Source organism: Strix uralensis, chromosome 1 (assembly GCF_047716275.1).
Source record: "Strix uralensis isolate ZFMK-TIS-50842 chromosome 1, bStrUra1, whole genome shotgun sequence".
In the NCBI taxonomy this organism is placed as follows: Eukaryota; Metazoa; Chordata; class Aves; order Strigiformes; family Strigidae; genus Strix; species Strix uralensis.
The window spans coordinates 107,522,753-107,547,796 of NC_133972.1; the positions used below are offsets into that span (position 1 = coordinate 107,522,753).

Here is a 25,044-nt window from a genome sequence, read left to right on the forward strand (position 1 = left end):
TCACCTTTTGGACAACTTCTAAAAGACTGGTAAACATAATTTTGAACATTATGAGCTCGTTTCTTCTCTGTAACACAACTAATTATATTTTAATGTTAAAGTTGCTTATGTAGTCTTCAAAACAAAAAATGGATACTATGCAAAGCTTGCTACCAAAAGGTAACATGCTCTGTACCATATCCAACAATGCTATGGGCATGCTGAGGAAGTAAAAAAAACACCACAGTGTTCTAGGAACCTGATCCTGGAGGCAATCGAAACACTTGGGAACAGAGTTGGAGCAGATACAGCCATGCACCTCTGGATCACACCTCCTCAATAACTCACAGCTTCGTAGCTATTCATGTTGATCTGATCGATGAACAGTCAACCATACAAGTATTATTAGCAATTTATCAGTTTAAACTTCAAACTTGATGCAAATATTTATAGAAAAAAAGGGGAGTATCATAAAGAAATTGTCATCAAAATTACTCACGATGTATGCTCTTCTGTGTTTATATCCACTAAGATGTTCTATCATAGGTGCCATCTCTGTATTAAACCCACACAGCTTGCACTCATAATGCGGCTCTTTTCTTCCTTCAAATCTGATTTCAACCACATGTTCTAAACCTGTAAAGGCAAGAGCCTATATTTTAGCATAGACTACTATAAACAAATATATCCCCTTCAATGTTGCTCATTAAAAGCCAAAATGAATAAATAAAAGTATTTCATCTTCAGAATTTCAACACTTCAGGATCACTTCAACACTTCTTTAGACTTATTACCCACATCAGTTAAATTTACCTCTTTACAATGCTTTATTCTGAAAGGACAAACACTGTCTATGGCATATTTGCAAGCCCACCGAAATGAAATATTTCATGTACCTTTTTTCCTGTCTGTGATATTTTCAAGAAACTAAGAAAGAGCCTTCCATTCAATAGTCATGTAAAAGAATTCATGGAGAAGTGCATATAAAGAAAAGAATGAGAACAGGAAATGCCATGCAAATGTCTAGATTAAAAAACTGCATTTAAATTACTTAGTCAAAGAGAATTTGGACAGTGTCCAAGTAGCACAAAGTCCATGTAGGAAAGACTTAATAAAATTGAGTCCTTCATAATCTAAAAATCTTCCATAAACTTTTAAGAATTACAGGAATGAAAATGGGATTTTTTCATTTTTCTTAGAATGACTGAAAGACTATGCCTTAGAAGTATTCAGAAGTATCTAAGTTTGAGGCCTATAGCTAGCATGAAAAGTTTTACTCTGAACAGCTTAAATGTAACAAGTTTATAAGCAGTTTAGAACAAATTGGAAAAACTGCAGCTGTTCCCTATTATCATAATTTCCAACACTGCATATTTGTGATGGGTTGACCCCCGCCAGCAGCCAAGCAGCACACAGCTGCTTGCTCACTCACATACACACCCCTCAGCACAATAGGGAGAAAATAGGAAGAGCAGAAGTGAGAAAACTCATGGGTTCAGATAAAGACAGTTTAGTAAGTGATGAGAGGAAAAAAAGAAAAAAAAGTGACAACCAGTCAGTCACCTCCCCATAAGCAGATCAATACCCAGTCTCTGAACAGCCACCTTGGAAGCTACATACACACACACACACACACTCCCTTTTAACTTTCTTTGACTTCAACTGTGACTGTTGAACATGACATTATGTGGTACAGAATATTCTTTTGGCCAGTTTGGGTCAACTGTCCTGGCTATGTCCCCTCCCAGTCTCTTACCCATCCCCAGTCTACTCAAGGGGTGAGGAGTGGGGACCCAGAGCAAAAAAAAGAATGTCTTGAGCTGTGCACTGCTCAGCAACACCCAAAACACTGGTGTGTTTATCAACACTGTTTTAGTCACAAATCCAAAACACACAACTCCATCTCAGACCCACTACAGTATTACACTGCTAAATCTTAACTCTGAAAATAAACTGTCAAATGAACTGAGTATACAAGAAAGTAACACTTTGCTATTCACCTTTTTCTATTAAAAACGCTTATGATAACAAATTGCTATATTTTTTAATATTAATAGTGTATGTAGAAGAACACCAAGACAATTCACTAACAGAAAAATTCTCTGCTAATACTAGGAAATTTGGTACTTAGCTCTTTGTCAGGGAACATATTTTCTAGGCCACCAGCACATACTAGGAACACTAAGGCCACTGACAAGCAGCATTGCTTATCCTCTCCTAAGGGTTGCCTAATCTAGCACTTACAAAGAAAACCTTAAAATTTATCTCGTTACTTTTATTTTTCCTCACTATCTTTGGGAATACTATCTCACCAAACAGAAACACCTGTATATCCCACCAAATGGAAAATCAAAAAGAATCACCAAATGACAAGTCACCAGTGGCATAAAGTTTAGTTGGAGGCCAGTAGGTACCGGTGTACCCCAAGGGTCAATACTGGGTCCAGTCCTGTTTAACATCTTCATTAATGATCTAGATGATGCATACCTTCAGCAAGTTTGCTGATGACAAAAAACTGGGAGGGATGGCCGATACACCAGGGGGTCGTGCTGCCATCCAGAGAGACCTCAACAGGCTGGGGAGTTGGGCTGGCAGGAACTTCATGCAGTTCAGCAAAGGGAAGTGCAAACTCCTGCACCTGGGGAGGAACAAGCCGAGGTACCAGTACATGCTGGGGGCTGACCAGCCAGAAAGCAGATCAGCAGGAAAGGACCTGGGTGGACACCAAATTGAAAATGAGCCAGCAATGGGCCCTTGTGACCAAGAGGTCTAATGGTATCCTGGGCTGCACGAAGAAGAGTGTTGCCAGCAGGCTGAAGATGATCCACCCTTTCCACACAGCATCAGTAGGGCCATGCCTGGAGTGCTGTGTCCAGTTCTGGGCTTCCCAGTACAAGAGACACGGACGTACAAAGGGACATGAAGATGATGAAGGCACTGGAGCATCTCTTCTATGAGGAAAGGCTAAGAGAGCTGGGACTGTTTAGCCTGGACAAGAGAAGGCTCCAAGGGGATCTCATCAGCATGTATAAATACCTGAAGGGAGGGTGTAAAGAAGATAGAGCCAGGCTTTTTTCAGAGGTGCCCAGTAATGGGACAAGAGGCAATGGGCACAGCCTGAAACACAGGAGGTTCTGTCTGAGCATCAGGAAACACTGTTCCACTGTGAGGGTGACTGAGCATTGGCACAGGTTTCCTTAAGAGGTCATGGAGATATTCAAAAGCCATCCAGACATGGTGCTAGGCAACCTGCTCTCGGTGACCCTACCTGAGCAGGGGGTTAAGAGCAGATGACCTCCAGAGGTCCCTTCCAACCTCAACCACTCTGATCTGTGAAAAGCTTCTTTACTAAGATGGCTCCTTCAGGAACAAGTTGTCTTAACAACTAAGATGTACAAAAGAGGTGGCCTTTATAGTACTCAGTGTAATAAGCTATACCTTAAAAGGTGTAAGAGAAGATATATCCTATAAATTATTCAATACATTTACAGAAAGTGAACCAATATCTAGAATTCCAACTTTTATTTCAAAACAAAAGCCATTTAGTTACAAATTCAAAGACATACCATTTAGAAAACAAAAAACATACCAACTAGAGGTTCTTCTCTTTTGGGATCATTCATAAAATCCTTCAGACAGGTTATGTCCTTTGTGAGTCCTCTCTTCACTAAAGTAAAAAACATACACATAAAGAGATATTACATATTAGACAGTTTGCACATAATTTCTATGATCTTAAAGGAGTTTCTAATGGAGACTTAAGGGAGACAAAATTAACTTGCACTCTGAAATGCATAAGGAAAATGGGCAAGATCTCAGTCACTCACAAAAAGATTTCAACACGGTCTGTTTTCCATAACAATTTTACATGCAAGGAATTAATGTCTTCAAGAAGAGAAACAAATAAGCAAAACAGACCTTCTAACACAATCCAGTTTACTGAGGAAAGATACCAAGTTCACATTCATAGCATACCCCAGAGCATGTCAGTGCTCATTAAAAAAAAAAAAAAAGCCAAGCCACCAACCTCCTCCTTCCCCTAAAACCCTAATACTCATATAGCATACTGAGACTGCTTATTTGGAGTCTGAAGTTCAGGAATCATATTGCCTTAAGTCTAATAAAGAACACATAATCTTCACTAATACAGCAAATGCCTCTGGTACTCTGAGCAGACCAGAAGCTGCACAACCACAGTTAGTATGTTCCTGAGCCTGGCCTAGCAGTGTTTCAGTCAGGTCTGTATCTTGCTCCTCACTGTTTTAAGAGCTTGGTTTTGCACTGCCTAAAACACTTTTAAAGTATTACTAGTCAGCTCAGAACACCAGCAGAATCCAGCTAAACATATCTGCAAAACAGTCTCAAAGAAGCATTAAGTGTATTCAAGTGTTAAAATACATATTTTTAAAATGAGAAAAAAAATGTGCAGCAATAAAACTCATCTTCCTAATTACATACAGCTGTATTTTAACTGACTGATGAATTTCATAAGACTCATAAACACTGCTAGTTTCTTCAAACTGGAGCAAACAAGTAGAAATACCACAAGCACTGAACCGTTACTGTGTTCTTCCCCCCCTTGGACACCAGGTTATGGTTTAAAAAAAAAACAAACAAGATTTCAGACAGATTGGGAATTCAATGCTTGTTCTTAAATATTCATTCCATTAGGAATATTCCTGTACTGTTACCAAGTCAAACTCCGGGGCTGCACACAAAAAAAATTCACAAAGTTCCAGCACTAACTTATATGAAAAACTTCTTGCAATTGTGGTAGAATACACCTGATGGGACACCTCCTGCCACGGGAATAGCATGGCCGATTCCCACCAAAACTTCACAGTCTTGTTAAAATCTTTCTCTTATTTGGGTTTTTTTTTGTCTGAGGCAACATGCAGCAGTAGCATAGTATGACAGAGTTGACATGTAACAAGTTAGTGCCATGTAATAAATCTCCATAGATTTTTACCAACACTTAAATATATTATGCCATTCTCAAGGATTTGTGTGCCTGTGCAGCAGCTTGCAGTGTGAGCTGGCTGTTCCCAAGCTGATGGTGAAAGGCATGTGGTCTTTTGGGCTTAATATGAAAAGATCCACACAGAAAAAAGTTTAAGTTCCCTAGAAGGTAATGTCCAGTTTCTTCTTGCCTCCTAACATACAACTAAGTATTCTTGTCTTAGTATTCCTGTCTTAGTATCATCTTGATAACAAACAACCCATACTGTTCTTCGTTTATATGCTTTTGTTTTGTCAAACTTTCACTGTATCATATGCATACATACATGCATGCTGCAAAGTTCTCTTTTGAAAATTTCATCAGCTAAAAAAACATTAGCTAGGTACACTGATATCAGATGTTAGCAGATAAATCAGAAATACAGAAACTATGTCTCAAGTTTGAAAGTTGTTCTGTGAAAATACCTGTAACTTGGAAGAAATTCTTTAGTGTGCGGGTGGTGAGACACTGGAACAGGTTGCCCAGAGAAGCTGTGGCTGCCCCCTCCCTGGAAGTGTTCAAGGCCAGGTTGGACGGGGCTTTGAGCAACCTGGTCTAGTGGAAGGTGTCCCTGCCCATGGCAGGGGGGTTGGAACTAGATGATTTTTAAGGTACCTTCCAACCCAAATGATTATGCAATTCACATTTTCCTAAGATCTTTTCTTACATAAATTAACCAGTGCACAAATGAAAAGCAATGATTCCAATGTTTGGTAACTTGCATTGCTTCTTCCTAAAACCATAATCAACCACCTGCTTTGGTCATCATTAAAACAAAACCACCGATTTCAAAGTTGCATATTCAGCTACCTGGTCTCTGTGTTTCATACTTCATCGGAGTTCGGAGTGGAGCTCGGGCACCTAGGATAATAGTTTCACAGTCAGACTACTTTTCACTTGCTTTTATTAAGTACCTAGTAGATCATCCAAACAAGTTAGAGAATTGAACAGTTATCTTCACTTTACAGTTTAATATAGGCTCAGTAATAGCTGTATTTCATCTTGGTACACTTTCCTTTTGTAATTTTACTGCTCTAAGTAAGAAAAACTCTTCATTTCCACTCCCCTTCCCCACTAACACAATATACCAACACACGAATGTCACAGAAGCATAGCGTGTTTATTTTTAAGTGTTTTTCACACTGCTTAGTTATAATTATTTTAACTATTCAGTATTGTGCATGACATTATCTGTGTTACAAGTACCCAACAGAAAACTTCTGATCTAAACATTTAGAGTCTAAACACAGTCCCAGAGACAATTCACAAACCATTGAACTGCATCTTCTTTTGCATAGGGTTCTCTATATATTCTTAATCACTCATCTTCAGAGTGAATTTTTAGATGTGCTTTTGTAAAGGTACTTCCACTCCCTTCCGTTGGAACTGCTTTCCCTTGCCCCACTCTTCCCTCAAATCCATACACACAGACACACCACAAGTGCACTTTAACGATGTTCCCAGTATTTTGTAAAGTTGCAGCATCCAAGACTAAAACAAGATGACACACCAGTACTCATTTACTGGAAGAAGTGGAAGTTTAACTATGTATTTGCTCATGTAATTCCTATTTTTGAAGAGAAGTTTTCAATAGTCATGGCAAATGCAATGTTGTATATACATCAATGGTTTTCTCTTTCTGCACAATACAGGCAGTTAAGAGGTATGTATCAAAGCTGGAAATCAATTCAAAAGTTGTAAACATTTTGCAAACAACTCTGCAATATTAACATATGGGAGGGGTATGAGAAAGGATCTCTCCCTTGATTTCTTATTATCCATCTTTTTCAGTAAAAAGCTTCCAAGTCTCTGGAGGCATAAACAAGATATCCAGGTACTCTGCAAGAACAAAAATTACTTAATTCCAGAGTTGTTCAGTTAGTGCCTGAAGCCCAAGTTATATTCCAGGTCCAGCATCTGCAGACTGACAACATGGCCAAGTGCTAAGTGGTATGAATAAGTAGGTACCTGTGAAATAAGACTTTTAGTGCTTTATTTTCTGTTTACTTCTAGAAACAAGCTGTATTTGCAGAAAATTGCACCAGGAGCAGTTCATAATGCAGTCTGCCTTAACATGGCTGAGATTTACAAAAATGGTCAAATTAAAAATAAAGTTGTAGCTGCTACTATCATCAAATGTAGCAGGCATTTAGCAAGTATCACTGCTGCCTGCAAAAATTTAACAAAGCAATTATGACCTTGAAGACAGTCTCCCATTCAGCAACAGCAGGTTTTCAGGCCAATGTTTAGTTCACATTTACTAGTCACATAGCTTTTTAACACCATTAATAATGTAAATTATATTTCTTAAGCATCTGAAAACCAAGCCACAACAGTATTTTCCCTTAAAGCATATCAGACAGATCAACGAGCTGAAAAATCAGCTGGACTGCCAGGCTCAAAGACCAACAACCAACAGTCCAGCCTCCTGGTGTTCAGTAAGCAGCAAAGCACCCCCAAAGACTGATTCCAGGGCCCACACGATCAACATCACCATCAATAACCTGGCTGAGGATGCACAGAACACCACTGGCAAATTCATAGACAGTAGTAATTTAGGGTATATAATCAATGTCACAGCTTCAGTTGAGCAGGACCTTGGGAACATTAAGGATTAAAGAAACATAGTAAGAAGTGTAGAGTTCTGCAGCTGAAATAACCCCATGTACAAATACAGGCTGAGATCTGGCTGACTGAGCAGCGGCACTGTCAAAGCACCTCAGAGTTAATGATGAATGCTAAGCTGAGTATTGGCCAAAAGCACATCTCCCATGAACTAGGCAAACCCCATACTGAGCTACTGCACAGGCAGCATACTTCAGAATATTTTATCCTCCATTATTTGGGACTTGTGAGGCTGTCTAGTTCCATTCTTCTCCAGTTCAAGTGGGATGTGGAAAAAAAACAGAGAGGGTCCAGCAGAAGGGCTACCAAGACAGACAACTCAGGGCAAATAACTTATGAGAACAGGTTTGGGAGCTGGACTTGTTTAATCTAGTAAAGTGGAGGCTAAGAGGAGATCTAATAGCCTGGATACCTAAGAGGAGCTACAAAGATGAGTCAAACCCTTTGGGGACGTGCAACAGCATAACAAATAGAAGCCAGAAATAGTTGCTTAGGAGGCACAGATTGGATGTTAGGATAAAATTCCTCTTTAGGACAGAGAAGCAACTACAAGCAGATTAAACAGACTTTGCCCTCAGAGTTGTTCAAGGCTTCAGTAACCAAGTGATGATCCAGCACTGACAGTAGCCCTGCTTCAACCAGGAACCTAGGAAATCACCTCAGTCTCAGGAAATCCTTTCCAACTAATCAATTTATTTAGTAAGGGATATTTTCCAGATACTAGTTACCTATATGAACAAAAAAAAAATCCCTTTCAACATTCAATGACAGTGCTGAACATGTTTCTTTATTCTCCACCTTTTACATCTATACATGTATTTGTAATGCACACATTCCTAATGACTGCCAGAAATAGAACAGCTATGTTTCAAAACTTAAGGGCAGTTTCAGCCATTACTCAGCAGCAATGGAGGTACTGGACTCAGCACTACAGATTCACTTTTGAATAAAAGAGGTGAAGTGCACAAAGACTCTATATTCCATTGTATGGGGGAACTCCCCAAGAGAGGTGGTAACGGAGTTGGAGTAGTGTTCAATCTCAGTATTTCTATTATTATGGTTTCTGAAACATTTTTTCTTCTAGGCAAGAAAAGAACTTCCAGGTTTCCTTTCTTTGAAAATGTAGTTTTACATCCCAAAACCTTATGCATACTAATCAATGCTTGACAGACACTGAGCATGGAAGGACATGTTAAAATGAATAAATTTATCTTGAATCATAAAGCTGATATGCTGATCAGGATACTGATAAGGTTGTCATTGATGAACCCAAGGCAAAATACATAACATTTGTGCTTTCACTGGAGGTAGAACTTGTAGTCAGTGCTGTTAAATAAATGCAGCTTATCTTCAGATCGGATTCCTCCCCTTGACTCCACACTTTACACGATGACCATAATAAAGCTTTCTTTACTCATGGTGCTACTTATGGGTTGAAGAAGGTAGACACAGGTTGCTAGATCCAGCAGCTAAACACCTACAACATCCCTTATTACATTTTTCCTTTCTATCATTGTAAGAGATGCTAACTCTGCATCTTCCTGTAATGCAAGAAAAATTCCACAGGCTGTGCAAAAAAATTCCATTAATCCACTTTTCTTTGTGCCAAATTAATTCCAATAAAGATAGGCAGCCCTGAAATGGCTTTAGTAGGGCTCATACTCTGTACTATGCCTCCTATCTGAGCTGCCTTGTTTTAGTAGTAAACCACTGGATTTTGCTATTGCCCAGGGAACATTTGCCTAACATGTATATTGGCATACCCCCGTCGTTTAACACTTCTTACTCAAAGTGAAAAGTTTTCCAAACTTCTGTCTGCTTTGGCCAAAAGGTCCCAAGGAAAGAAAGCAATGTTCAGCCTCCTCCCCTCCTTATCCCTGAACACATACAACTGCCTCAACTACAGCTGCAAGAAGTCTTCCATGTGTCCAATTATATCATCATATAAAGAAATCACATGACTGAAATTCATATACTTAACTGAGCTTTAACTTTCTTAGTAAAGCCCTAGAACTTCAGCATCTTCTCTTCCCACATCCTCCATTAAGTTGCTTTCCTCTGAACTGCTGGAGAGCAGGCAAAGAAACAGCCCAGATATCCAATTCTGTCATTACCACAAAAGTAACTGGTTGACAGTTTTGCCATACGGAAACTCGCATGGTATCCAGATGTCTTTCTGACAGAAAGTGTAAGAATCCAAACACAATCATCTGGAATCAACTGCATTTCCTGACTGTACAATCTTGTTGGCTTTGAAGACAGTTAAGTTAAACAGTCAGGTTACTCACACTCATCACTTCTGGATTATGAACAGTTACTTTTGATGAGTTCAGAGAGGATACTGTACATGGCATGTCCCATCTGAAAACACTCAGAATCCAAATCATTTGTCTTTTTTGATACTGGTTTACAAATGATAGCAGCATTGGTGGTGTTCTCCCTACTGACAAAGGAACTTTTTTCAATTCTGCAGCAAGGAAGAAATTGCAGATGTTGGTGTAAAACATTTTAAATGTCAAACCTCATCCTCTGAAGTACCTGTTCTTTAGACAGTGCACATTTCAGATACTTGTCAGGTTTTGTCCCAAGCGATTTTCAAGAAAACTCATTGACATACATTTTTGTTCCTGGCTCTTTGAACATGCTGCCACATTTCACTCTCACTGGAGTATTTCATAACATGAACATTAGAACAAGATTGGAGATCCAGCAGCAATAACAGGAGCATCTCATTAATTTAAAACCTGAAATAATACTAGACTCATACTTTACATAGTGCACCTAATTAAGAATATCCAGACTTTCTATGCTCATTCACAAGACTTTGCTAGTTTACTCCACAAATGCAGTATAATTTTTGTTCATGCTTACTATATATGGCTGCAAACTGTAGGAAAAAATCATCAATTACCTAAAATGAAAAAACAAAGGCCAAGCAAATACAAAATTTATTCTTTCATCTGAGTGACAGAGTACAATGAACTTCCTGGATCTGCTGGCTCTTGAGGGAGAATTATTTGTATTATTGGTAGTATGTCCATGGAAGCTTCGAGAAGCTCTGCATATACATTGAATATGTAACTCTGCACTGCAGTTCCCAAAATGAAATCTGAATTGTCATCTTTGAAAAGTTACTCAGGTGGAAAGCTTTTCTAGCTGTAAACAAAAAAAACCAACACAACTAAAACATACAAATAAACTTCATCAGGCCAAGTTTCAGCCTCTTTTGGACAAATAAACCCTAATGGTAGCTTGCAAATTGGTCTCCCACATCTGGATCTTCAGTGAAGCAGAATTCAATATGGATAAAGTAGAATAAAGGAGACATCAGTAGTATGAATAACCATTTTATATTAGAAGTAAAATATGCTGATTGCTTCAAAATGATTACTAAGGCACAGAACCTTCTGGATTAAAGCACGTCTTGTAATGTTTCTGACACATGGTACCCTGCAATGCTGGGGCTCCTCCAGAAGTTAGCTCTAATTTGTTTATCAAAGTTTCATTCTAGATTCTTCACTTTAATGATCAGATACTTTAACTTATCTCTTCTTGTTCTATAACATACACCACAGTTGAAAGACTCTAACCTATGACATCTCCAGAGATACAGTGTTTATAACAAGCATACATTCTTAACCTGAATTCTCAACAGAACGCTGAGCTTGTAGTACATTAAGCAGTACTGTTTTCTAACGGTGTAGGTCTTTGCAACTGGCTCCTGTATTCCACCACTCTTTTTAGTCTTGCTGCCACACCTTCTGCCCTCTTATTCAAGTCACACTTTCTGTCCCACGCATCCTTACATTACTCCTCCAAAACAAGATTTTATGGTCTTGAAGCAAGAACCTCTTCAGTTAATGAGTATTACTTTTAATGGCCGTTTCTGACGAGAAATACAAAGAAGTCTCTAGAAATTGTCTTCCACTAAAAACACTAGACCATAGCCAAACAAATCTGTTCTTGTTACTGAGGTACAAATACAATTTTGGACTGCTCAAATCCACTGGATTTTGAGGAGACCTATATGTTTTCAGAAATTTTGCAGAAATTCTGTCAAGGAGCTTCATTACCAGTATTCCTACAAAGAGATCTGCACACAGTACTTATATCTGCTGAGGCAAGATGTCTCATAGTTGTTCACACACTTGAATGACGTCTTGCAGCGATATTCTCTTGTCAACACCAAACCACAAGACCAGCTAATGAAGCCCAGTCTTAGGAAATGGACTCTGACCAGTGCTTTTCTAAATCTTTGTCTTGTGTTGATTCTTCAGGGTCCAGTAAGTGACAAGCTCAGCCTGCAGCACTTCCCTCAGTAAAAGACTGACATCATCACTCTTCTCTGTGCAGATATGCATTTTCAGGAACCCTTGATCAACTTGGTTCAAAAAGGCTGAGAGGCTCAAAAGATACTGGGGAACAGATGACAAAGCCAGAGTGTAAGCTTTGTTTCTTAGGCAAACAGGCTAAGAAGATAAAGTAGAAGTGAAAGGCTTATTTCTTGTGACTGACTGTATAACCATTTTGGTTTTTAATCTTCTCATTGATTTTTATCAGTATTCCCATATCTGCCGATGTTCTCTGCTTCCTGTACTTTAGAAGTCTTGCACATCATCATCAGTGCCTTTACAGTAAGATTTCCATTTCCGCTGTGACCTAGTTATATCCCATGTTTTCAACCTTTCACCACAACTCTTATTTTCATTGACATACGACAGTCTAGATTCACATTCTCAGTTTCAGAGGGAAAAAATATCCCAACAACTGAGTTTACCTTTAATAGGTCTTTGCTACTCCCAAGTCCACTACAATGAAGAGAGGCAGAACACTCCTGTGATGCAGCTAGGCAACTCCAGCACTGGTAGAGCTGCATCTGCAACAGTGCTCTGTTAGCCTGCTGATTTAGCGCCTTCGCATACTGCCTGAAGCTTAGCAGCGAGTGCATAAAGCTGACAGGTAAGTGGGAGACTGTTTAGCCTGGGAAGGTAAGAAACTAAAATACTGACTATCCATCCCTCTACTAGACAGATATACCAATATTTAGATGTGGAAAGGCACAGTGAAGGTTTCATGCTCTAAAATATTTCTTTGCTCAGTAGTTCACTAGACAGAAAACTCAGACGAATGTTCAGCATATAAAGAGAAACACAGTTATAGACACATATACCTGGCAAAATCAAATATCTGAACTAGTAAAAAAACAACAAACATTAAAACCCCCAAGAAATATCTATCCTAGGAGACTGGAAAGAAGAAAGTGTTATACTTACAATAGACAGTCTTGCGTCTCAGGGCTTTCTCTTTCTTTAATTATGAAGATGCAAGTCACCCCAAAATAAAATAAGAAAAAGAAATTAATGTGCTGCACCATTTGAAGGAAAAACCCTGTACTTCCTGAGAAGCCGTTGCAGATGAATTACATTACAGGCCAAAGCTTCCATTATCAAATAGGAAAAATTAGAGCCTTTATGATTTTCTGCAAAAGCTGGAAGCACTGACAGTGTACTTACAGTTAATATAAGGCTAATTTCAAGAAAGCCCTGTTATAATGAAGTTTTAGGAGATTATTACGGCTTGAAACACAGTATCTCAAGGATACCAGACAAAACCTCGAGTTTTGCATGATTACAGCTCCTAAATTTTCAAAAGTTGTAGTTCCGACAAAAAAGAAAAATAAAATTCACCCCAAAAGGAAAAACAGACTAACAAAAGCAGCTCCCCCACCATTTTGAGTGGATTTGCTAAACCTTAAGGCTAGCCGAATCTCCTGAAAGTTCATTCGTATCATGAAGAACAGGAAAAGTGGCTTTGATCAGCTGAATCCAGAACAGATTGCTTTTTGGGAGAATCTAAGGAAAAGAGGATCTTAAATTTCCATTTCAGAACATTGCTAAAATGATCCTGACTCATTTGGAGAACTTTTTTTGCAAGTAAACACAAACTCGCCATTTACAAGAATGAAACAATAAGCGTGATCATTCTACCAGTAAAGCAGCTGTCTGCCCAGAGCAGCCCATGGAGTTGAGTGCTATATTTTCAGTATTCAGTGGCATGGAAGAGATGCTGCACGTCAGTGTGACAATTCAGTAGGAAACGAGACTGACACAATAGTTAATTGTTTAAGAAGCCAAATAGCTGTTATAAAAAAGGAAGTTACCTAAGTCCCTGTATCACCACAGATAGTGGGTGGTGGTGTATGAGCTCAGCAGGATTTTATAAGCTTAGAATACAGATACTGTCTCCCTCCTAGTTATGATGCTGCAAGTGCAAGTGTTTTCATTACTTGCCATTCTACAAAGTTTTACAACAAACAGCTGCTAATACCTAACTTTTCAGACAAAAGTAGAAAACATTAGCAACTGAGCTGCTACTCAAAGAGAATTTCTTCCTGACCATTTCAGACAATCAACTTTGACTGCACTTGGATTACTGCTTCTGTTAACATGAGTTCCACAACTAAAGCTAATGGGTCCATTTTACTTGTGACCCCTTCTTGAGGTTTCTTTAAAAAAAAAAGCAAATGGTGAAAACCCCAAAACTACATCAGAAATGAAGATTCTCACACATTAGGTAACTTATGCTTTGTCCTGGGTCATGTGTCACAAGCAAGTTGCAACAGCTGGTTTTGAGCTAAGACTATGAAAAGTTAGGGTAAGTTTTAACAAAGTGTCTAACTTAAAGAACCCAAAACTCAAAAACTGCTGGTTTTTATTTAGGGTTCAAACCTCCCACACACACTGTAATCTGTAAGAGTTTCTGCATAAATTAGTTTTCCACACAATTCAAGTTCACATGTTATCTAACAGCTTCACAGGCTTAGTTAAGAATTATGTAAACATAATTTAGTTGTTCCTAAATATATACAGACTCTTGAAAGCATATCGGCTAGATGTTAGCAGCCCATACACAGAAATTCTATTTATTTTAATTCTTCAAGCTCATACTAAGCAAATCAAGTTTTTTTGCAAAAGAAAAGCTGTACACTTTAAGCCTCTTCGGATCACGAAGATAAACTGCAGAACATACGAGTATACATCTGGAGACCAAACAAACAATACAACAGCAAGGCAGTTTTCCTGTAGCTGAAACCAAGCTATATTAACATTCCAAGTATCAACACAAAATGTCCAATTAAAATGCTTTTCCAGCATGGTTGGTTTAATGATATATTTTAAGGACAGAAAAGTCGCCTGTATGTCAGGTATTTTCAACCAGAGGTTCTGATGTACAACCACCAGGGGCAAGAGATATAGCAGAAATAAGAACACGGAAATGGTGAAGACAAAAACAAACAACTCTCTTCACAGATCTGAACATTCCTTGTTTCTAATGAGGTTGCAGAGTCCCAAATGCAGATTCCTCTCCTTTTAGAACACAGTAGGCATTTCTACCCTATTTATCGCCAGACACGAAGGGAGGGTAAGGAACCTTGAATCCTTGCTAGAACTGTAACAGTCTTCGTTTGTGCTCCAGATATAGTTCACAGAAGAGGCAACCCACTTCTGGTGCCAAGCCTGCAAAGGGCTGTTCAAAACACGTGGAAAAAAGACATTCCACTCCAGGATTTCCTTTCTAGCAAACTGAGCAATAAAGCTAATGCATATTTGCAAAACCAGAATAAAATATATTACCACCATACTCCAGGTACATGCACAGCAGGTATATTTTAACTAGGGACTGCTCCCTCCAAAGTCCTAGCTTTTTACTCAGCTGTCAAAAACCCAAACAAACCCACCCTTTCATCATTATACCCCTCATTACTCTTACAGACTTGGTTCAATGAAAAGCATTAGTATACTTACATAAACGTTGCTTTCCAACCATTTTACCATAATGGCTAAAAGTAACATTCATCTGTTTTTCAAAGTATATAATACAAGCCAATTCCAATTTCCAAAGAGCCAAGAACTGTATGTATTCACATATATGAATGCTATTTTGTCCAAGTCATTTTCCACTCATCTCCCCCATCAACACCTAGTCAACAACACCACCACAAAACCTGTCGGTATGCAACTACATAGAGGCCATAAGGCACTCAATTCACAAGATATACACAGTCCTGTACCGTGGTCATCCCAACCCCACAATCTTTCGTCCATCAGTACCTTTTACAGGTGTTTGGCCTCATGAATTGCCAGCCCTAGAAAAAATTATATGTGTATTCTGCTTATTACTCAAGCTCCAGTTCAGGGACAGAGAAAGCATCACAGTCATGAACACTGAAGTCAGTAAGAAGTACATACTCTTGGCACAACAAAGAATCAACTCTCAGGGACAGATACTAAATGAACTCTAAATAGGTACACCATATAGAATTAAAATATTACCTAATATTTTGCAAATTCAAAGACTTGTGAACTTCTATGTTAGTTTCATACATCATAGAATGCAAGTGGCAACAATTTCATCTAATTAGATAACTGATCATCTATTATTTGACTAAACTAACTCCTCTGAGACTTGTTCAGAAAAAATATTCACATAAATTTCCAAGCACAAAAGGAAAACGCTTCAAGCAAACAAAACCTAATCTAGTAACAAACTAGGAAGAAAGTCATTGCACTTACTAACCATTTGCTTGAAATACTTTAAAATTACTTATATTTTATGATGCAGTGTCATCCAGTCTATCTCTATCCCTTGAAATCAATCACACAACAATCCAGTGAGTTACAGAGCATTATGCCTGCAAATATACAAACAAAAATATAAATTAAACAACTCAGGACTCACTCTCCTGTAAGAGCACAGACTGAGCTCAATGCACCAAATTATTAATCTTTACCACAGTCAGAAGAATTCCACAAGTCTTTAGGTATAAACTTATTCTCTTTTAGTTTGGGAAGTAAGAAAATACCCTGGCTAAAACTTCTGTATAATTTATAACAAATCTGGGTAGTCTGCCTAAGATGCCATAAAGAGACAGATATTATTTACATTTTCCCCTCCAGCAGCAAATTATTTGAACTGTCAGTTCAAACACCCAGACTGAGAATAAGTACAGGAAGAACATACTGAAAATCTCTAATTTATCAAAAGCAATATTCCAGGAGTCTGAGGACCGTAGCACATATGAATTAGATTTCCTAAAAAAAGTAGTCTTCATTCTTTTGTTATACATAGGTCACTAAAAAAATCTCCCTAGTTTTATGTAAGCAATAAATTCGGTACAATTTACGCAAGAAGTATGCTTAGGTGTTTGGGAAGGGGCCTCTTTCAAAGAAATTATACATTTTGATGCTATTGGTACTGATTGGGTGAACAAACCAATCAATATATAGAGATGAAACAAAGATATGCAGAAGTAACCTAGATAAATATCTTATGCACCTATCCAAAACCCAGAATAAAGAAACTACTCAGGTGACCAAAAAAAATACAGTAACCATGTTCACAAAGTCAGCTGAAGTATTTCTACAGATCTGTTAGATAACCAAGCTTTACTAGTGGAGGTACTCAAAATAACACATTTTACTTTGAATAGCTATGGGAAATGTAGGCCAATTTAACACATGTAGCAAGTGTTTACATTTGTTTCTTGAAATTTTCCCAGTGACTGTCCTCCTGATGAAGGGTTATTTCCTGTGGTTTTGAAACTTCCTCTGGTGGAGGACAAGCACAAAGTATCTTTACCATGCCACTTTAAAACAAATCAGTAGCTAAAAAAAAAAAGAATCATCTGACTAAAACCATAAAAAATGACTGGTGGGTTGGCCAGAGTAGCAATTTAGGTAAAGAATTACCATCTTCTCTTCATTTTGTTACGTTGTTAGGACATCCTTTGGTATTATTTTGAACAGAAACTCTTCTACTAAGGAACAAACTAAGAGCTATTCGCTATCAACACCTAGCCTGTATCAAAGAAACAAACTCAGGACTTTTACGGTTACTTCAAACTTGATGATACAAAAACTTCTCGAGATAACTCAATGAATTCTGATCACCTTCTGTCAAAACATACAATAGATTTCATATTTAAAGTGAGGAATTAGAGGTAATTGAAAACAATGACACAATCTTGGAGAGTTACTCCTACAGAAGTGTAGTCATATGACTTACCAGGACTCCACACACCACATTTAATATCTAACAAGCATCTGGTTTTCAGCCTGCCCAATTCATGCTCACTATCAGTTTGCAGTCGTTCATTAATTCAGTGAAGTTTGACAGATGTAGCCTAGCCTACACTGATTTCCAAGAGTGAAACAGAAGAAAAACTACATGCAGATTTTCTAATAAAATAATCACCAGTTTTTTCACTTTAAGAGGGAAAAACAGCAGTAATTGGGTTGCTATGAAGGTTAGCTAGGAAATAAGCAACCACAAAACCAAAGGAACAACTTGCACCAGCAAGAACATTTGGCAGGACACAAAAAATACTGCAGCACTGTACTAATCTACTGCATCAAGAGGGAACAAGACGACTGAATCCTGGGGGGAAAAAAGCATTTGGAGAAAGTAGAGCCACTGACTCAAGTAAGAGTCAATGCTATGAAAGTGATCAGCAAACAGGTAACAAAATACTATTAATCTGTCTTGAAAACAAAGATGTGGGGAGATGCCCCTCATCTACAACTGAAAGAAAAAGGGCACACAAACACTTGGGAGAGACAGTATTGCAGTTATGTCTTTAGTGTTCCAGGAAGAATAAAATGTCATTAAGAAAACATTAGAGCAGGCACAACAATACAAACAATCTGATGACAGCAATCATAAGTAACAGAGGAAAGTACAGACAACTGAGTATGTCTCAACTTTATAGACTGAGAATGTGGAATTTTAAGCAGAAGATCATCATCAAACAGTCAAAAGGTCAAACAACATTTATAAAAGCCTCATCTCTAAACAGTCCTCACAGAACACTGTCTAATAAATTAGGCACAAAGCAAGCAAAGGCAGTAAACCGGAAATTGCTACTGAGAAGCTTCAAACAAACAGAACCATAGGACTCGCTGGTTAAGCCTATGTAACTCCTGCAGGAAATCCAAATTGCTGTTACTATGCAAATAATAAGCAAGCTAGTTTTATTCAAAGTACAGGTGAGTTACGTAGACTTGGAAAACAGAGCAGTACTTTTACCAACTGTATCCAAAACCAGAAGTTTTCATTCTTTCACTATTAGTGACTTAAGTGTAATTCAAATGTTAATCTCACAATTAACACACATTTAGGTACAGTTAATATTTCAAGTTACATGCTGTACAAAAGAGAGTTGTGAGATTCCCACCTCATCTTTTTTCTTGGGATTCTTCCAGCAAATTACTGTTACAGATCTACCAATAAGTTAGATAAGCACTTGAAGCCATATGAAGACAAATACAGAACTTTACAAGAGCCCCAGATTTATGGTTAAATTTGCATATACACTTAATATGGAAAAAGATTACCTTTCTGTGCTTTGCACCACGATAGTGTGACTGAAGACTTATAGAACTCATACATGGAACTTTACAAACCTAAAAAGATAGATTGAAAGCACATCTTTAGTTGTGTTATAGATATTCTGTAGTTGGTGAGTTTTAAGAATTGGAAACACATCTGCTTCTACAGCATAATACCCAAGGTCTTCTTGGCTTAAACAGTACAATTTGCATAACATTTAGGAGAGCAGCATACCACGAAAGACACCAGAAATAGCGTGTAAACCTGTCCAAATGATACTTAAATACATGTTTAAATATACCAGGTGGTATGAATGTTTTAAGAGCCTCCCCCTTCCCTCCTACCACCACTTTCTGGATTCTTAATTTTCTAAACTTCTCCAGGCTGGAAAGCCAACAAAAAGGGAGGATCATACAGTGACTAGAAAGGAATAGAGACAAAATTATGCCCTAGAATAACTGCAACCCTGTTCATTGTCACGTCAAAGCAATCAGAAAAACAATGAAGACACCTGCATTTCATCAAGATCCACAGACACACATATACCATTACAATTAATGGAAGACAATATAGATCTGCAGTTATTTTACTATCTTTAGATAAAAAAAGCAATGACTAATATATGTTAATATTGTCTATTCTCTTGACATACTGTCCCAGAAGTTTAATTCGTCAGAAAAAAGTAACTTCTAGAACAATATACAACTGACAAATTTAACACGTTCTGACTCATTGAGTTGCAGCATTTTAGAGATAAATAAGCCTTTAGAGTCGCCTATGAGAAATACTTAACTGAGATTTGAAAGACCAGAATTAAGAACCATTATATTGCACCTGTGACTGCTCAAGCACAAACTGAATTCACCAAATCTTAAGACAAGTAGCTCTTCCAGGTACTGACCACATTATTCTCCACATTAACACCTTCTCTTACTTACAAGTTTGCCACACTACATCTAGGTTAGGTCTGCAATTCTAAGAGCATGGTCTTTAATACCTTAGGCCTGCACTTTAGCATACAGTCTGAGAAGCCACCAAGAAACACACTCACTTCACAATAAAATATTTTTTTTTCAGAGTCCCGTTTGTCATCTTCTGGCTTAACTTCTTCAGTCACAGCGCTCATCCTGCAAAACTGGTTCACTGCACACAATGAAAAAAAAAAAATAAATCCGACTCTTGTTTATACGGTACTTTTCAGCAAATAATTGGGGGCAGGAGGGAAGCGTCAGTCGGATGAATTAACTCGATTATTTTGCTTCAACGCATTTCTCGATGAAACCACATCTTTTATCACGAGGACACCTTTACAGCCGTAAGCCTCCCGGTAAAGGCACCCTCCCCGCCCGTCTTTCCGCCGAGCTTGCACAGAGAAGCCGGCCCCCGGGGAGCACCGCTCTCCGGCGCGCACACCCCCGCTGCTCCCGCTTCCCCCGCCAGCCGCTGAAGCCACGGCGGTACCTCAGCGCCGCTCTCACCCGCCTGCTTCAGCGGGGTGCCCAGGCGCGGCGCCCCCCTCCCCGCCGCTGCCCGCCGCCGCCGCCCCCCCAGGCGGGCCGGTAACGACAGCAGCCCCGCAGCGCGCGCGCCCAACGGCATCCGGGAGCGCGAGCCCCGCCCCACCCCACCCGTCACTTCCGTTGCTTCACATCGACGAGAAGGCACCCGGGGGCCGAAACCGGCGTCGGCCCCAGCGCCACGCCCCCGCCCGTGGGCAAGTAGCCGATAGGCAAGAAGTCGCCCTCCTCAACCAATGGGAAGCCAGCACCGCCTCAGGCGGCGGGGAGCCTGCGCCCTTCCCCGCCTCCGGGGACGGGAGCCCCGCCCTCCCCGGCAGCTGCACGGCGACCCCTGGCGGGCCGGAGGCCGGCGCGAGCGGAAGAGCGGGAAGTACCGGCCGTGGGCTTTGCAACCTCCGGCCCTGGGAGAAGGAAACGCACTCGGCAACGGTTTTAATTTAAATGCAAATGTTTATTTTAAAATGTCTTAACTTTACACTTCTGACTGGTAATAAATGTAAAATATAATTTAAGAAATACACTTGAAAGTTCCTTCTAAAAGCGGACTGAGAAAACAGTACAAAAAATAACAGAAAAGTGCACCGGTTTTAACAAAATTCCAAAATACCAAATCCACATTTTACTGCCTGCTTTTAATTAGCCCGCTAGTGATACATCTTGACGCCTATTGTATAGGAAGCAGCACAGTCGATACTGGTTAGGTTACATGCTACCAAAGGTATTTTCATGGACTTGTTCTGCTCTGGCAGGAGTTGCTGGGTCGACTTGCCCGGGGCAGCCATTGGGGCTGCAGCTGTGCCGGCCGCTGGCCTGCCTTAATACTTCAGCTGTCAAAGTGGCCAGCACGCGTGCCTGGATTGCACACCTTAAATGCACGTGCTACGTGCACAAACCGGTGTGTTTTCAAATAATGCTCAGGTGGTTGCAGTGTTTTCTCCAGAAGTGTGCCCTTAATTTTGGGGATCATGCGATACCAGTTAGGCCAAAACTGCTGGTAGATCTCCCTGCACCTTTTTTTAAAATCTTGTTCTCCACTGTGTTTCTTCAGGAGAAGCAGGAATGGCACTTTTAATACAGGATTATTAGCAGAGTTTGATGGCAGATTATACCCTTTTTCAAGATGAATGATATTATTTGTACTGGTATTTTTCATGGGTATTTCTGTAACAGTCAGAGGCGTTTACATGGAGTCACATTAAAATGCTTGATAATTATTTGTGGTTCTAATCTCAAACTCTAAAATGGACTAATCAAAAACACTGCACTGTAAATGTTGTATAATGCTTCTATACCCTTCTTTAAAAAAAAAAAAATTACAAATTAAAAGTGCAATTGCACAGTGAAAGAATAAACATGTGTAGAAAAAAATGATAGAAGCAAAAGAGGAGAGAATGGGTTCCTTGATTTTTTTGAAAGAGATACCAGGTCTAAACACAAAAGGATTTGGCAGTGTATGTACTGGCAGAACCATACTGTTGGTGGTAGCTCAGAGTTTCTTGGCAGTACGGCCTCCTGAAAAAAGGATGTTCCACCAGCAAAGTGACCTTTTTTCTGTTTTTAGGAGTACAGCTGTAATTCGTGAGTACCTCTGTCTTATTAAGGAGGGCAGGGGAAAAATGGGGGATTGCACTTCCGCCTGACACTGTTCTTTTGGCAAAACTTTTGTAGTATGCCTAAAGTGGAAGTAAAGCTACAGACGCAGAAAACAGGGTGGAGGCCACATTGTACCATCCTATAAAATCAAAAAGGTAGAAAAGCCTGAGAAAGAAAAAAGTTTTTCTGATGGACACAACTGCCTTTAAGGAAGAAAGTGTTCTTTGGTTTTGTTAAGAAGCTGTGTATGGGGGAAGAGGTGTGAGGAAGGACCCTTTCAGAAGAGGGAAGTTTATTGACCATGTAGAGGAAGAATCTTTTTGGTTATGATAAAAGTAGAAAGAAAACTGAATACTGTTACTAAGAATTAAGATAGCTTTTGTCTTTTTGAAGTTCTTTCTTAGAAAGACAACATTTTAAAGAAACACACAACAGTTGATGCTTGCCTCTCTTTATCTCACATTTTAAATGAACAAAGAAAGGATACATACAGTCCCAATGTTAAAAAAGAAAGAAAAAAAGAGATTCAGAAGGGAGAGTAGTGGGGTAAGGAAAGGAGAGACTAAGATGTGACCTAAGAAGAGGCAGAACAGCGGTGTAATTCCGATGACACCTTCCTGTGCAAAATGGGGATCTCTAGACCAGAACTTCACCTGATTATTTTAACATAGCCTTTTAATTAGTTAAATACAATTACCGAGACGAGCTAAGCAACTGATATTCTTTCCATTACCTTCTCCCACATTTTTTTATTAGTCATGGGGATACCATAATTCTACCAATACAAATGTGAAACTGGAAATTTTGGCTGTTGGATAGCTGTCCCTGGAGCCCTGTTGCATCAAGGAAATTCCAAGAAACTTCAGTTTGCACAGTTAGAGCACCATCTGAAAAACTGAGTGCAAGCAAGAGAGTTAATGCAGATACTGAATGTACCAGAGTTTCAAAGACCAACCGCCGGGAAGGAACAGGAGCACTTCATGCCTCCTAGAATGATGTTTTCAGTCTGATTGAGAAATACAACATAGCATTGAATTACCTCAATCCTTATTTTCAAGAAATTATTTTCAGTCTGAAAAGTTACAAATTCAGTTCTACAGAAAAAAATGACATGGTTTCAGAGCAGAGTTTTTAGCAGCAGGTGAAGAATTAATGCTGTAGTCACAGAATAATTACACCTTGACAGCAATATATCAATCAAGGTGATCTTTTTTCTCCTCAAAATTTGTCTTAACAATCTTTTTTTACTTTCCCTCCAAACCTCCACCCAAAGAAAGTCTTTGCCTAAGCACAGGCAAGTGCTTGGATCTCCGTATGTTTTTGTAAAGAAAAAAGCTACTTCGTGTTTTTAGTATCTTTTTCAGCCTGTCACTGATGATTTTATTTAGAAGCATTTCTGATAGCATGATAGGGAAATGTATTTATAATGACAAGAACATAAGCCATGTGTATTCAAACACGACAAAGATATATTTGTCAGGGTGGCAGTGTCAATGAACATAAGCTACCAGCAGCCCTCTTGTATGAATCTCCTTCGGTTAGATAAAAACCTTGCAACTACAACTTCAGCGTGGCCACCTGCAGAATTTCTTTGCTTACTATGCATGTTACGGAAGTCTGCTTCAGTTGCAACACATGATTTCACATAGGACTTGGCAAGATTTAAAAGAGAGGAAGAAAATCCAGAGAATGAAACTCCTTTTCTAGCAAGAAGTTTTCTACAGTCTGGTTTAGGTTTTGGGTTTTTGTCTCAGTACAATCAGAAAAGTCTTTCCATTTTGAATTTGTACACTAAGACAGTAAAGAGGGCAAGAGAGCAGAAAGAAAAGATATGAAAGAAAGAACAATGGCTCTATGCCTCCATCATTCTAAGGTTGGGTTTTTTAGTTACATGACACTGATGAAAGAAAATGAGTTTTTCCCACTACCTAAGACAATGTATGTATTCATAGGTAGGGGAAATAGTGTCTTTTAACTAATTCCATTAAAACCCCACACTTTGTTAAGACAAATTAATGGCTTTTCTGAAATAACTACAGTGGGTGAGGCTGTCCTACTGAAGTTCCAATATGGCTTCAGCACAAAGAGTTAAGAAAGGCTTCTAGGCAGCAGAAGCTGATCTTATCCCACAAAATATTCCTTGCCTCAGTCTTGTTGCCTTCCACTTAAGCATTTTAAGCACTAGGAATTTCTGGAAGAATTGCACATGCCCTGTTGATCTCACTACCATATCAAAGGATCGGCACCTAAAATCTTACTGAACTGGCTGATGCACAAATGCCAGACTTCCCTATGCCATCCAGAGGAAACTCAGTTCTGAGGATTTTAAGAATACATCACTGTGTTCTAATGAAGGGCGATTAAACCATAGAGACATACTTCATATTACCATATTACAATCAAGGAGCAGGAAGTCAGTCTTTCCCACAGAGAATTTAGGTACAGTCCCTTGTTCTTTCATTTCACTAGTTATATCTCCAAACTGAGGACCAACCGAAACCAGCTTACCCCTTGCACACTGCTGCCCTCACTCAGATTTCCAAAACAAAGCTCTACTTTGGTATCCAAAGAGTCTAAAGTGTACATAAATTACTGAGTGTTATCTACAGTGGAGGTCTGCCTCAGTTTCAGCCACTGGTGTAACTGCATCCCAGCAAACCTTAGAAGCAGTAGGAAAATCCACTTTTATTGCTGTACAAGTTTTCCCCTACGTCAAATCAGATTGGTTTTCAGTAAAAATTGTGGCTTACAATGGTGTACTTCAGTTGGACTAGCATTTGCGTGGTGCTCAGCAACTGTCCGCTGACAGCTAAAAGCAGACCACATTCTCAGTAAAGACGAGACCTTAATCATCAGCTTTAGCATTGATAACAGTCTCTGCTATCTGTGGATCAAGTAACATCTCGGAGGGAGGCATATTCTCAGAGCTTTTAGAACTGT

The 25,044-nt window shown here is 39.1% G+C and overlaps 1 protein-coding gene across 1 annotated transcript in view; it reads right to left on the reverse strand.

Annotated features, from left to right (window-relative positions):
• Positions 1-20,575, reverse strand: part of LOC141946488 (uncharacterized) — a 35,426-nt gene extending 14,851 nt beyond the window's left edge. Inside the window, exons 1-7 of the mRNA XM_074876360.1 lie at positions 20,470-20,575; positions 20,043-20,134; positions 18,997-19,065; positions 12,877-12,910; positions 5,789-5,839; positions 3,569-3,646; positions 479-615 (exon numbers count right to left, since the gene is read on the reverse strand). Of these exons, the coding sequence (XP_074732461.1) occupies positions 479-615; positions 3,569-3,646; positions 5,789-5,839; positions 12,877-12,910; positions 18,997-19,065; positions 20,043-20,117 (444 nt within the window). The 5' untranslated portion in view covers positions 20,118-20,134; positions 20,470-20,575. The remainder of the gene's footprint in view (positions 1-478; positions 616-3,568; positions 3,647-5,788; positions 5,840-12,876; positions 12,911-18,996; positions 19,066-20,042; positions 20,135-20,469) is intronic.
• Between the last annotated feature and the right edge of the window lie 4,469 nt (positions 20,576-25,044).